Below are 12884 nucleotides of genomic sequence, written 5' to 3' on the forward strand. Positions count from 1 at the left end.
AAATGAGACAAACCTGCGGTAAAAGGCAGGAAGCCAGATTTTGCTCATCCCGACACTAAAAGAGGCCATGTCCCAAATATGGTAACCAGGGCCTATGGAGACAAAACAATCATCAGACACTATATCCTTATCCAAGCTCTTCATTCTAGACCACCAGTGTTTTGGCCATCCACTGACTATGGGAGTGCTGTGCTGCCAGGTCAAACCTCTACTCTTCTAGCACCCCAATGGTAGAATGACAGTCCCCGGCCATTTCCCCAAAGCATAAAAAAATAACCACACAGCCTACCTGCAAAATGTATAATTTGAGATATTCTTTTTTTTTTTTACATTTGTTTAATCAATGTTGCTCTCCACAGGGTATGATGCACTTGTGCAATATCAAAATACATGTTTTGAACTTTGGTATATTTGAGGATGTGATTTTAACTTAATCATTAAATGAGAATAAGATTTCTGTAACTTGTAATTAGCCAATAGAACCTTATTGCTGAACCCAGACCTAGATTTCAGAACCACTAGGTCTGCCCAAACACATTGATTTTGATACTCTGCACTTTAGGGACCCTAAAGGTGTGAAACTAAACAGTTCTGACATCTCATGTGAAATCCTTGATTCTCAGTATTTCATGACTGTGCGCACAGACAGATCCTATTCCCAAGGTTTTTGTTTGTTTGAAACTCTCAAATTTGCGGTTTCCTCTTACATACTGCTTCCCACAGGCGCGTAGCTCTCAAACACCATGCTTAAAAGCAGCACTCTCAAATGGTCTAACCAGTAAGATTATTCATCCAAAATAACCTGCTCGGTGCTTTGAATAATTCTGTGTGTGAAGAATGATGAAACAACAATCTAACTTTGATGTCATGCTGTTGCTACATTTACGCCTTGATGATGATTTTAACCGAAGTGTAAAAAGGGCAGTAGACCACTGCTCTTGTTAGTTCCCACTGTGTGAAATGCCTACACTGGTCAAATGAAATGACCTTGTCTTATTATATCTACACATATTACAGCTGCAACAAACCAAGGTTTATTCCCCTCAGAACATGAATGATTTTACAATGCATAACAAAACCATTTCAAAATCCCAAATCATTGATGCTTACAGTGCAGGGGAAAACAAGTACCAAGGGAGGAAAGAAAGGCAGATCCATCTCATTACTCTAACACATTATCCAGTCAATCATTGTTCTTTGCCTGCAGTAGAGTAGTTGGCCTGGGTACAATGATGAAAAGTGCTGAGTTGGGGTGTAATTAATAATGCTGCTTGCAGTGCTTTCGGCTAAAATGCTCAACACAACTCAGTCTTTCAGAACCAGTGGTGCTTTCACTGTAGCAGCAACCTCAGCCCCCATGAGCTCCTCTACAATGGCCAGGGCAAATTCAAAGCTGGTTCCTGGCCCACGGCTGGTGATCAGATGGCCGTCCTTCTCGACACGTGCTTCAGAATACTTGTAGTGGCCTAGGGAGTGTAAGGGAGGGTTGTGAAGAGAGGAAGAAGCACCACAGTTATGCACAACAGTCAGCAAATGGAGATTATTGAGTACTGATTCAAACAAATGTATAACATTTTGGTTTCATCAATAAATTACTTGTAGGCAGCATTATTATTATTATTATTTTTTTTATATACATTTCTGTTGTTCTGTAAACATTTTGGATACATTTAGTTGGGCATTATGACCTTGTTTAAATTATAATCCAATCATAATGTAAGAAAAATAACTTATACCACCATCTGCTGGACAAAGAAAGTTCTATGTCATTGTTCAGCTGCACCAATCCTGGATGAGCCTATTGTGCTACTAAAATATGCTACTTTTCCTGACCCACTAAATCTACTGTATGAAGTCATCATGTGGATGTCAATTGTGCATAAAATCTTGAAGACAAACTAGAGGCTGTGACCAAGCTTAGTGGTTATCATTATATCCCTGTAGAAGTCATGTTGTTTGGTGCTTTACCTCCAGTCATCATCTTGTCCTTAGCAGCAGGGTGGGTTGTAACTGTGCTGCCATAGGCAATACCATGTGCCAGGAGTGCAGTGGGACCTGGGGTGAGGGGGATTGGACAGTTAGACCAAAACTCTTCACAGCATTCATTTCAAAATGGTAAAAACAGACACAGGTACTCTGAACAATTAAGGCATCAAATTATTCCTTTTCAAAACTGAGTCAATATACATAGCATGACGATTCTGTAACATTTGACTAGTCTGAAGTGATATCACCACTAGAAGTCAGATTCATTAGAATATACTGCATTAATTCAAACATGAAATAGGGTCTATAATTAACCACCTATATGGTTTCAATCCACCTCTGCATGCCTTATTTAGAGAAAGGGAAAACCAGACACTAACAAAAAAAACTTTGTGTCTCCTGCATTAAGATTGGCAATGTCCGAGACTGCTAATAAATAGAAAGCTACTGGATATGCTCCTTGGCTGCCTTCCCTACAGTCTAAAGATTACAGTTCTCTCTGGGAGGCAATGTCAGGGCCTGACAGTTATAGGCTGAATATGGGTAAAAAACAAAACAAAACAAAAACTAAAATATCATTAAAGTGAAATGCTTTAATACACCAACATATTCAGTCCATTCACAAATAATTCAGAACCCTTCACATTCTCCACGTTTTTTGTGTTAGACATTATAATTGTTTTTTGGGGAGTCTACAGAAAGTTCCTTAGAATTCATGGCTTAGTTTTTGTTCTAACATTCACTGTGATGTGTGGAACTTTATACAGACACAAAGCGCTTGTTACTATAAATAACGGTAAAACACTGACAAACACCATAAAAGCAGAACTAACCAAAACCAAACACCTAAAAGCTATCAAGCCAAGTTTGACGGGATCCCCCTCATGTCTGGAATGCATGGTGGAGCACAAAAGGACAAAAGTCAAGCTGCTACGGGAGGTCTCCAAGGCCAGTTTCTTATTAATTGTACGCCTTGAGCAAGTGCTTGACCTACTGGACCAGCCAAACAAGCTTCCACAGGGAGAATAAACAGACCTGACAGATGCTATTAAGCATGGGAGTTATCACAGTTGAATATTGCTGAAGCACATGCAGTTGCAAAACAGTTCTTGCGTACACAGATGGATAAGGACACGCATGCAGAGGTATCCTCAGAATGCAACACAAAACGTTGGAGGACATCCCCAGCATACCAACTGGATTTCAACTTGCTTTAAAATGTTGTGCCTCCACTGCAATGTGTGAGGACTTGTCCTCAACCCTGAGTAATGTTTTCACGGATCATAGACCTGCTCTGATTCAAGTACTCAAGGCACAATTGGTGCGGCTGGTCTTTGAGATCTCACTCACCAGTGCAAAAATGAGCGGAAAAGACATTGACTTGAGAGGGTCCCATTCTGACACTTGTCGCCTTCCACTGTACTAATGTTGAGTCAAGCTTTAAGCAAGCACGGCTATAGATTTCTCACAATCTCATTATTCCTGTCTTTTGCCCGCTGTACAGCCTAAGCAATAAAAGCTATTAACATGAAACCAACTCTCAAATGTCTGTACTGCCGGATCTCTAGTTGCTTGAAAAAGTGGTTTTGATATATTTCATAATTGAACTATGCCAATATTTAGCTTCTAACGCATTTCAATGGGGAACGCATCTCGTCCAACACCGTTCAATCGATCAACACCAAACCAACGTTGATATGTTCAGACTAGCCCAACTTCAGCACTTCCATTTCGGTTTTTGATGCAGTGACTACTTACAATAACCTTTTAAAATGTGCAGTTAATATGGGTTTGAATGACAACCACAGAGATGATTCTATTCAAAACGGTCATCCTTCTGGGTCATTAAAGCCAATAGCACCAACTTTAAACCTTGTCTATCTTCAACCAAAATGTTTATAAAGTATTATTTTAATTAGCATAGTGTTAATTATCACTAAAACTAAAAAAACATTTCTGCATAAAAATAGAAAACCAACACATTAAGGCTATCCCAACATAAACAAGTGAACGTTTTCTTTCTCATCTGACCATGTTTGGAGCCCAATATTCATAATGTGTTAATAAATGCTAAAACTGTATCTCTTCAACCGTTCAAGATAGAAAGATGATACCAACTTAAGAGGATATTGCAAACATGGTTAAATGACAGCTGCTCTACAAAAACAATTGCCCACAGACCCCTCCTAAGACAATCAATGTCATCACTGCTAAAACGGAATCCTGTAGAAAACATGGTCATCTAGTGACTTCACATTAGTGAACAGATTTGATGACGCAGTAGTTATTAATTATGGTTTGAATATTGAAAGCTTGCATGTTCAGTATTTTATAGTAGCCTGGGATTGGCAGAATTATGCATTTTCACCCTTGACTTTACAGCTGCAAATAAGCCTAAAATGACAGCTATCACGTAGCTGTAATCTTGGCGAATTCTAACTAATAATAACACTGGTCTGAAAGATGAGAGCAGGAAACGGAGAGGGGTGGCTCTATGAGATTTGTACTTAATATGGTAGAATTAAGTCAAGCACTTTTCACACCTCTGTTCACATTATAAATAGCATTATTTTCAGATTACCAGTTCATAATGTGACACTGCTTCTGGTTCTTCTCTGGCAGGCTCATTATAGTCCTGTGGGGACATTAACCATTTTCTAGGACGGCCTTCGTTCTGCTCTGCCACAAGAGTCCTATGTCCTCATTTACAACGTCCTTCCAGTGCCCTCTATCACCACAGCCAAGCTCAAAATCTGAGTGGTAGTGGGCTTTGTCAATGGAACTAATATGACAATCTAAATCAACATTCTCAGTTTGGGTAAAAATACGAACTGTTAATCAATGTGGATTGGTTTCTTCTGGTAACGGAAAGGCAAGACAACGTGACAACCCAATACATTCCAATGGAATTCCAATCTTACACTAAACAAAAATTTGCATTTGCTCATTTAAGTACAGACTGTGATGTAAAGAATCCTGCCCCACTAGTGGACATTAACACAGATACACTCTGGAGTGTGTGACCTCATTTGTACTGTAGATGTGTATCTCATAGAAAGAACAGCACCTGCACAGATGGCAGCAATCAGCCCTTTCCTGTCCTCCTGGTCTTTCAACACTTCTTTCACAGCAGGGGACTACAAGACGAACAAAATGGAAATCACATACAGACAGAGAAGTCACCACATTGTTAAACAGAATGTGTGTTAGAACTGTCTTTGCAGGAAATGCTCCTTTGCTAAAGGAAATAAGTTATTCCCATTAATTAGGTATGTAAACATTTTCATTCCAGTACAACAGACAAAAAGAGCAGTTCCTCCAAAACCACTTACTGAAACGATACAAGAGATGAATATTACTGTACATACATGTGAAATGTTATACTGGCAACGCAAAGGATCTTTAAATGCATTCCTACCTCTGACAGGTTCTGGGCACCCAGTGCTCCCCCTGGCAAGAGAACCACATCATACGGACCCTGTAACACCAAACGGCAAGATACAATGTCACCAATTTCAGATGCATACATCTTGGACATCAAAAGTTTAAAAAAGGGAAAACATCTGATTTAAAGATAAGATATGTTTAGAGACATAAAATATGTTGTGCTTTTTTGGATGGAAATGTAGCAAAATATTATGTTTTTGCTGAACGCGCAATGGGCAGGATTCAAACGCATTCTGCAGCAGTACTTGTGAAACCAGAACGTGGTTTAGAACACTGGACCAACCCAGCCCACATAGCAGTCTTTTCTTTTTTTTGGGTCTAGTGGGCAGTAATTTGAATTTTGTTAACATTCTGGCCAATGTTTGCCATGCATTTTCAGAGAACACAGACTGGTAGCCAAAATAGGTCATCCAAAACAGGATTCCCAAATACTATCCACATTTGAGCTGACAGCTCACTGACTAATTTCAATGATTTTTTCCAAATAGTGGTCAAATGCTAGCATGCATCAATCAATCAAATGGTACGACAGGAACATGTAATCCTTTTAGCCAGACACCATGGCCTACATGTAGACCAGCAATTTTCAGTCAGTGCTCCACGGACCACTATTGACCCATGGAGGTACTGCAGGTGGTCTGCAGAACTATATATAAAAAAGCAATTTATTTTATTCGTAAAATAAACACTATAGTCTACTTTGCCCAGTGTTTATCGGAATATTTTTCTTGATAACAATTTAGAAATTGTTTTCAGGCTTTGTGAGTGGGTATTGAGTGAATCTAACCCTAACCCTTTAGCAAGACTTTGTAACTCTGCGCACAGCATAGTTACCTCAGAAGGGTGCAAGTGATGCCAAGGCTGTTAGTTGTACGTGCTCATTGCTTGTTAATTGATTAGCTAGCTGCCTGGCTTGTAAAAGTCAGCAGGACTAACAGAATGCACAAATGGTTAGCCACAGGTTCACTTAAAAGAAAAGTAACTGAATCAGTTGAGGGCCTTGATTACCCAGATACAACAGAAGACGTTCTGAGAAAAAAAAAAAACATTTGGAGAAGGCACAACAGTGAGTACTTGGCACTGGGATAAACCTACACAGGTACCAAAAATGAACCATTGCCATTATGTGTTTTGTGCAATGAGGCGCTCTCAAATTCTGCATTTTAGAGCCTAACAAAGCACTGCCAGTTGTGCTCTGTTCTGTTTTTTTTGCGGTTAACTCCCGTGATTAATGCATTTCATTAAATATGTGCTTTAAAAAAGATGAATGTGTAGTGGTGTTTAGCTCCATTGAATGATCATTTCTACAGTAAAGATTTAGCACCTTGCCAAAATTAAGAAGACATATACAATTAAAGTTGTTCACACCTTTTTTTCATTTTATTGCCCAATTTTTTTGTCTTTGTAGTCATTGTTTTCAGGAATACACACCACTAGTAGAAAAAAAAGCAAGGCATTTTCTATCATGAAAACTACTTAATTGTATTTATTTTTTATCTGGAATAGGCACAATCCTCTCACCCTACCATGCAACTTTTTGCTGCTAGGAGTCTGATACTAGCGGGACTTGTTTATGACAGTTTGCTGTAAAACATGAAAATGTTATTCTCTTTTCCAATTGTTTTGAAAGGTACTCATAAACTGAATGTAAGTTAGTCGTAGCTACTGGCTAACCTGTTGGAAGACCCAGTGACAGTGCAACATATACGGACCGGTGTCCCACAAAGTCACATCACTACAATTTTTCTGTTAACATGTAATACCATGTCCTGCTGACAAAACCACAAACAAATTACAAACTAGGCTATGTTTAAATATAACTCCACTCAACATTCTCCCTTGTCTATTTTGGGGCAACTAATGTTGGTCTGCAAATCCATGGAGTAGCCATTTTAACTGTTTAGGGTTGTTTAGGCAGCTGTGGAAGCATGTGACTGCTGAGTGTGAAGAACAGAGGGATGGGATGGCACGGACCTGCTTGCGGGCATCCTCCAGGTTGGCATCAGGAACCAGGTAGACGTCTCGGCTGCACTGCACAGGGTCTTTGCCTGTCAACCCAGCCAATGTCACAGCAATCTGCGGGATGTAGACACAAACAAAAACGACTTCACAGAACATCAGGACACACTGCCCCATATTAATAATAAAATCCCACAAATCTATGAGTATCGGACTTTTAATCTCTCATCTTCATCCGCTTATCCGGTATCGGGTCGCGGGGGCAGCAGCTCCAGCAGGGGACCCCAAACATCCCTTTCCTGAGCCACATTTGCCAGCTCTGACTGAGGGATCCCAAGGTGTTCCCAGGCCAGTGTCAAAATATAATCTCTCCACCTAGTCTTGGGCCTACCCCGAGGTCTCCTCCCAGCTGGACGTGCCTGGAACACCTCACTAGGGAGACGTCCTGGGGGCATCCTTACCAGATGCCCGAACCATCTCAACTGGCTCTGTTCGATGCAGAGGAGCAGCGGCTCTACTCCGAGTTCCTCACGGATGGCTGAGCTTCTCACCCTATCCCAAAGGGAGAAGCCAGCCACCCTTCTGAGAAAACCCATTTCAGCCGCTTGTACTCGCGATCTTGTTCTTTCGGTCATGACCAGCCTTCATGACCATAGGTGAGGGTAGGAATGAAAATTGACCGGTATATTCGAGAGCTTTGCCTTCCGGCTCAGCTCTCTTTTCGTCACAACGGTGCGGTAAAGCGAATGCAATACCGCCCCCGCTGCTCCGATTCTCCGGCCAATCTCCCGCTCCATTGTCCCCTCACTCGCGAACAAGACCACAAGATACTTGAACTCCTTTACTTGGGGTAACGCCTCATTCCCTACCCGGAGGAGGCACTCCATCGGTTTCCTGCTGAGAACCATGGCCTCAGATTTAGAGGTGCTAATCCTCATCCCAACCGCTATGCACTCGGCTGCAAACCGGTCCAGTGAGTGCTGAAGGTCACAGACCGATGATGCCATCAGGACCACATCATCCGCAAAAAGCAGCAATGGGATCCCAAGCCCACCGAACTGCAACCCCTCCCCACCCCGACTACGCCTGGACTTTTAATATGAAGAAATATTCTTCCTGTTGCAGCACAGTCAACTCTGACATTTGCAGTGGCATTGGCCACCATGTTTAAAATGTGCCAACAGCTAAGAAATAACATGGCTTCATAATCTGATGTATTACTGTGGCCACTAGCCATGTAGAAAATGCATGCATACTGCAGAGAGTTGTAGAGATGTTAGCTGGACAGTAAATTGGGCTGGATTACAATAACGTTAGTTAAATGCTGGCAACGATCTCACCATCAGTCAGCTGCTTACATTGGTTAGAAATAGATCTGCATGCATGCGCCAAAACTTACTGAAACGCTTGACGAAAGATAGATAATGTTCAACTACTCCTTTTGACCCACAGACTATCACAAAATCCTGACCAGGTCGGTCGGGTGAAGCATTCCACGCGTATCCAGAACTCTCGTGATGTTGTGCTTTTGAGTTTAAATTTCTGTAGCTTCACTAATGTAGATATTTAAAATAGCTGACAAAAAAAGCCAGCAAGATAACACCGATTAGTTATCATTAAGTGCAACTTTACCTACTCACATTTTGAGATTACTGAAATAATCTATTTAGATCAGAGTTATGTTTCGCCACCTAGCTAATAGTTAGCTACAATACAGCAGCCAATATATATTACGCTAATAATCAACTTAGGTAGCTCGAAAGATTTACTAACCCCAGCTCTACGCATGATGTCCACGGGTATAACAGTTTCCATCTCCTCTGCACCTTTAGAGAGGATTACTAATGCCCTTTTGCCTGCCATTTTTGAGCGAATCAGTGTATGACTGTCAGACCTCAAGTCTGTCAGATGACTTTTATTTTGGATAGGACATCACCCGCATGGGTACACTACAGGATGGTTGAAAGGACAAACAAAACGAGTAAACTTTTAAACTAAATTAACAACATGGAATATAAAAAAGGAAACTATTGGATATTTGTAGTCGTAAATCCGTTATTATTATTATGCAGTGTGTACAACGATACATTTTCATCTAAACATTATGCCTTTTTTTAAATTTATTTTTTTACTTCTGCCTAGGTATATTCAAGAACATCCACCAGAGGGAGGCATTGACCTACACATTATCTGTATACCTGACGCGGTCTTTAAGGGTTTTTATATAAAATGCCTTCACCTATGAACTTTCTTTGCTGCCCAACAGAAAATATGTTTTTAAAAATGCGACAGAAAATATTTTATTCAAAATATGAAGGACAAATGTAATGTTTATTATGCAATAATTTAAAGATAGGAAAGGGAATAAAAACTGTTTTTGTTTTTCTCAGTTCCCTGATGTAAATGAGCGGTCAGAGGAAGGTCACCATACGTTTTTGAATCTCTGTCTGAGAACTTTTGCACCAAATCCCTCCCAGCAGAAGAAGACATCTCTTAAGGCACCTCAGGGAATTATATTCCAGTGTAAATCCCAGACTTAATGTCTGGGGCTTTAGTGTGCAGGCACCCTTCCCAGTTTAATGTGCTACTGTGCATTCTACTGCAGAGATCCACTTTCATTTTTGTGCGAGGAACAAGAGCCCACTGAAACAGCAGATTAAACAAAGCGTCGAGGGTGCTGGCGGCAGCTTGTTTGTTGCGTGCTTGTGAGCCGATCCGCAAGGCAGCGGTTATTACCAGCACATGCAGCTGGGATAAACTGAGCCAGACCCACAGTGGTACACAAGCTCATTTGCTTAAAACATGGATTTATTTATCAATTTACTTATTTCTTTGCAGAAGGAGCTCACAGCATGTTTATGATCACACTCAGGACATGCCTATTAGAGTGATTTGCAAACCAGGTAACCTGGTAAGAATATGGATTAGTGTCTGAAACACTGACAATGCAAATTCAGTCTCTGAGCCATCTGTACAAGGCCATAAAATATTCCAGAGCAGATATGTCTTTCCTGTTTAAAAAAAAAAAAACTTAAGTAAGCCTTTGTTGTTTATTACTTTTTTTTTTTTTTTTACCAATAACATTGTTGGGTAAACAAGATGCCTTAAAAACAATTCACAAAATTTTACAACAAGGGGAGAAGTGAGAGTAATTTCTAATGAAATATTATGAACAAGTGTTTTGGGTCTGTGGGTATTTGTTGGAGTCAGGATCAAAAAGAGTCAAAATGATTCAGTATATTATCATTCCCAAATCGGAGCACAAATGGCTACTCATACTCTTGGATCACCCCAACATTATGTTCCTTCAACATAGTGCTTAGGGATACTACAAATTTAATGCCTAAAATCTGCTGAGAAAAAAAAAAATCCTAACAAGGGATATGAACAGGCCTTTTGATCCTCAGTTGGCAGAACTACAGAACAGTTTTCTCTCACGCGCGCGCTCTCTCTCTGGTATGTGTTCTGCTTCTTAGACCACAGATGAAATCTTCTTATCGATGTCTTTTAGAGAAGCAGGAGCCTGAGTGTTGATCTGTGAACTCTAGCTTATTATTATTCCCCTGTGAATGCTGCCTCCTGCATGCCAGGCCATGCCAGGCCTTGCCTCTGCTTTGCTTTATCTGGCCCACCACAGAGGTCTGCTCACAAACCTGAAGGGCTTCTGGAACACAACCACCGGGGATTCTACACTACAGAATCATTTTCAGAAAGAAAAAAAAGGAAATCCACAGACAGAAATGAGGGAATTCCACAAATTACTTTTTGTCACAAAGTAATCCTGTTACCATTGCTCTGAATATGAAACGGTGTAAACATGGAAATGAACTCATTTTTGCGTTGTGGATGTATATGCAAAGGCCCTGTTCGGTTAAGATATACAGCAGCAAACCCTGCTTCAGATTCTTAGGAAAGAGGTGCAACTACTCAAAATGGTCACAGTCAAATTGGTTTTGTGGAGAGAGATTAAAACATTTTAGAATATTTCTTTTTTTTAAATATATATTTTTAAATTGCTACATTTCAGTCATACATCAACTACTCTGTGGTAACTTCGCTTGGTTGCTTATTCCTTCCATTCAGGTATAACCATTTCTGAAGGGCTTGTTCCAGTGCAGTTGAAGATTGGATGAATATTTTGGGACATTTTATCTGCCCATCTGTGTACAGACTTTATCTCGTGTCTGTTTCACGCATTGTGAGCCGCAGAGAGCAGGTGATGAGTGACATGCATATAATCTTGATTGCATCTCAACGATATTACCTTATGCTGCCAAGAGCTCAGGTGCCAGCTGGAGGCCTGTGTGTGGAAGGATCTGTAAAACAAGGTGACTATGAGTGAATGTTAAACACCTGAGTTAGCAGATGGCCATTCAACAGACACAAGATGGCGCCAGTTCAATAACTCCTGCTGAACAACCTACCTTGATTTCAGGGAACCTTGATTTTTTTAACTTTTATATTGCAGAACTACAGTTATTATAAAATAAAAACTCAATTAGTGGACAGAAGGTCACTCCATTCATCTAACAAGGTTTAACAGGAAAAATATACATTTTCAAAATGTTTACCATTCACTTACATTATTTTTTATGTTTTGGTCATAAAATTAGAATATCATCAAAAATGTGATTCATTTCAGTAATTCCATTCAAAAAGTGAAACTTGTATAATGTATACATTCATTCCACACAGACTGATATATTTCAAGTGTTCATTTCTTTTATTTTTGATGATTATAACTGACAACTAATGAAAACCCCAAATTCAGTAACTCAGAAAATTTTAATATTACTTAAAAGTATGAACATGAAAAGTATGAACATGTACAGCACTCAATACTTGGTTGGGGCTCCTTTTGCCTGAATTACTGCAGCAATGCGGCGTGGCATGGAGTCGATCAGTCTGTGGCACTGCTCAGGTGTTATGAGAGCCCAGGTTGCTCTGATAGTGGCCTTCACAATACCCCATAGATTTTCTATTGGGTTAAGGTCAGGCAAGGGATACCATGGTCCTTAAACCAGGTACTGGTAGCTTTGGCACTGTGTGCAGGTGCCAAGTCTTGTTGGAAAATGAAATCTGCATCTCCATAAAGTTGGTCAGCAGCAGGAAGCATGAAGTGTTCTAAAACTTCCTGGTAGACGGCTGCGTTGACCTTGGACCTCAGAAAACACAGTGGACCAACACCAGCAGATGACATGGTACCCCAAAACATCACTGACTGTGGAAACTTTACACTGGACTTCAAGCAACGTGGATTCTGTGCCTCTCCTCTCTTCCTCCAGACTCTGGGACCTTGATTTCCAAAGGAAATGCAAAATGTACTTTCATCAGAGAACATAACTTTGGACTACTCAGCAGCAGTCCAGTCCTTTTTGTCTTTAGCCCAGGCAAGACGCTTCTGACGCTGTGTCTTGTTCAAGAGTGGCTTGACACAAGGAATCCGACAGCTGAAACCCATGTCTTGCATACGTCTGTGCGTGGTGGTTCTT

General features: G+C 40.5%; 1 protein-coding gene across 1 annotated transcript; it reads right to left on the reverse strand.

Annotated features, from left to right (window-relative positions):
• Positions 1-1015: 1015 nt before the first annotated feature.
• park7 (parkinson protein 7) lies at positions 1016-9295 on the reverse strand. The gene is given in 6 exon segments (NM_001304038.1): positions 1016-1466; positions 1969-2055; positions 5054-5123; positions 5405-5464; positions 7408-7509; positions 9166-9295. Coding segments are annotated over 6 exon segments (570 nt in total). The 5' UTR covers positions 9256-9295; the 3' UTR covers positions 1016-1305.
• Positions 9296-12884: the final 3589 nt, after the last annotated feature.

Source organism: Esox lucius, chromosome 17 (genome assembly GCF_011004845.1).
Source record: "Esox lucius isolate fEsoLuc1 chromosome 17, fEsoLuc1.pri, whole genome shotgun sequence".
Classification (NCBI taxonomy): domain Eukaryota; kingdom Metazoa; phylum Chordata; class Actinopteri; order Esociformes; family Esocidae; genus Esox; species Esox lucius.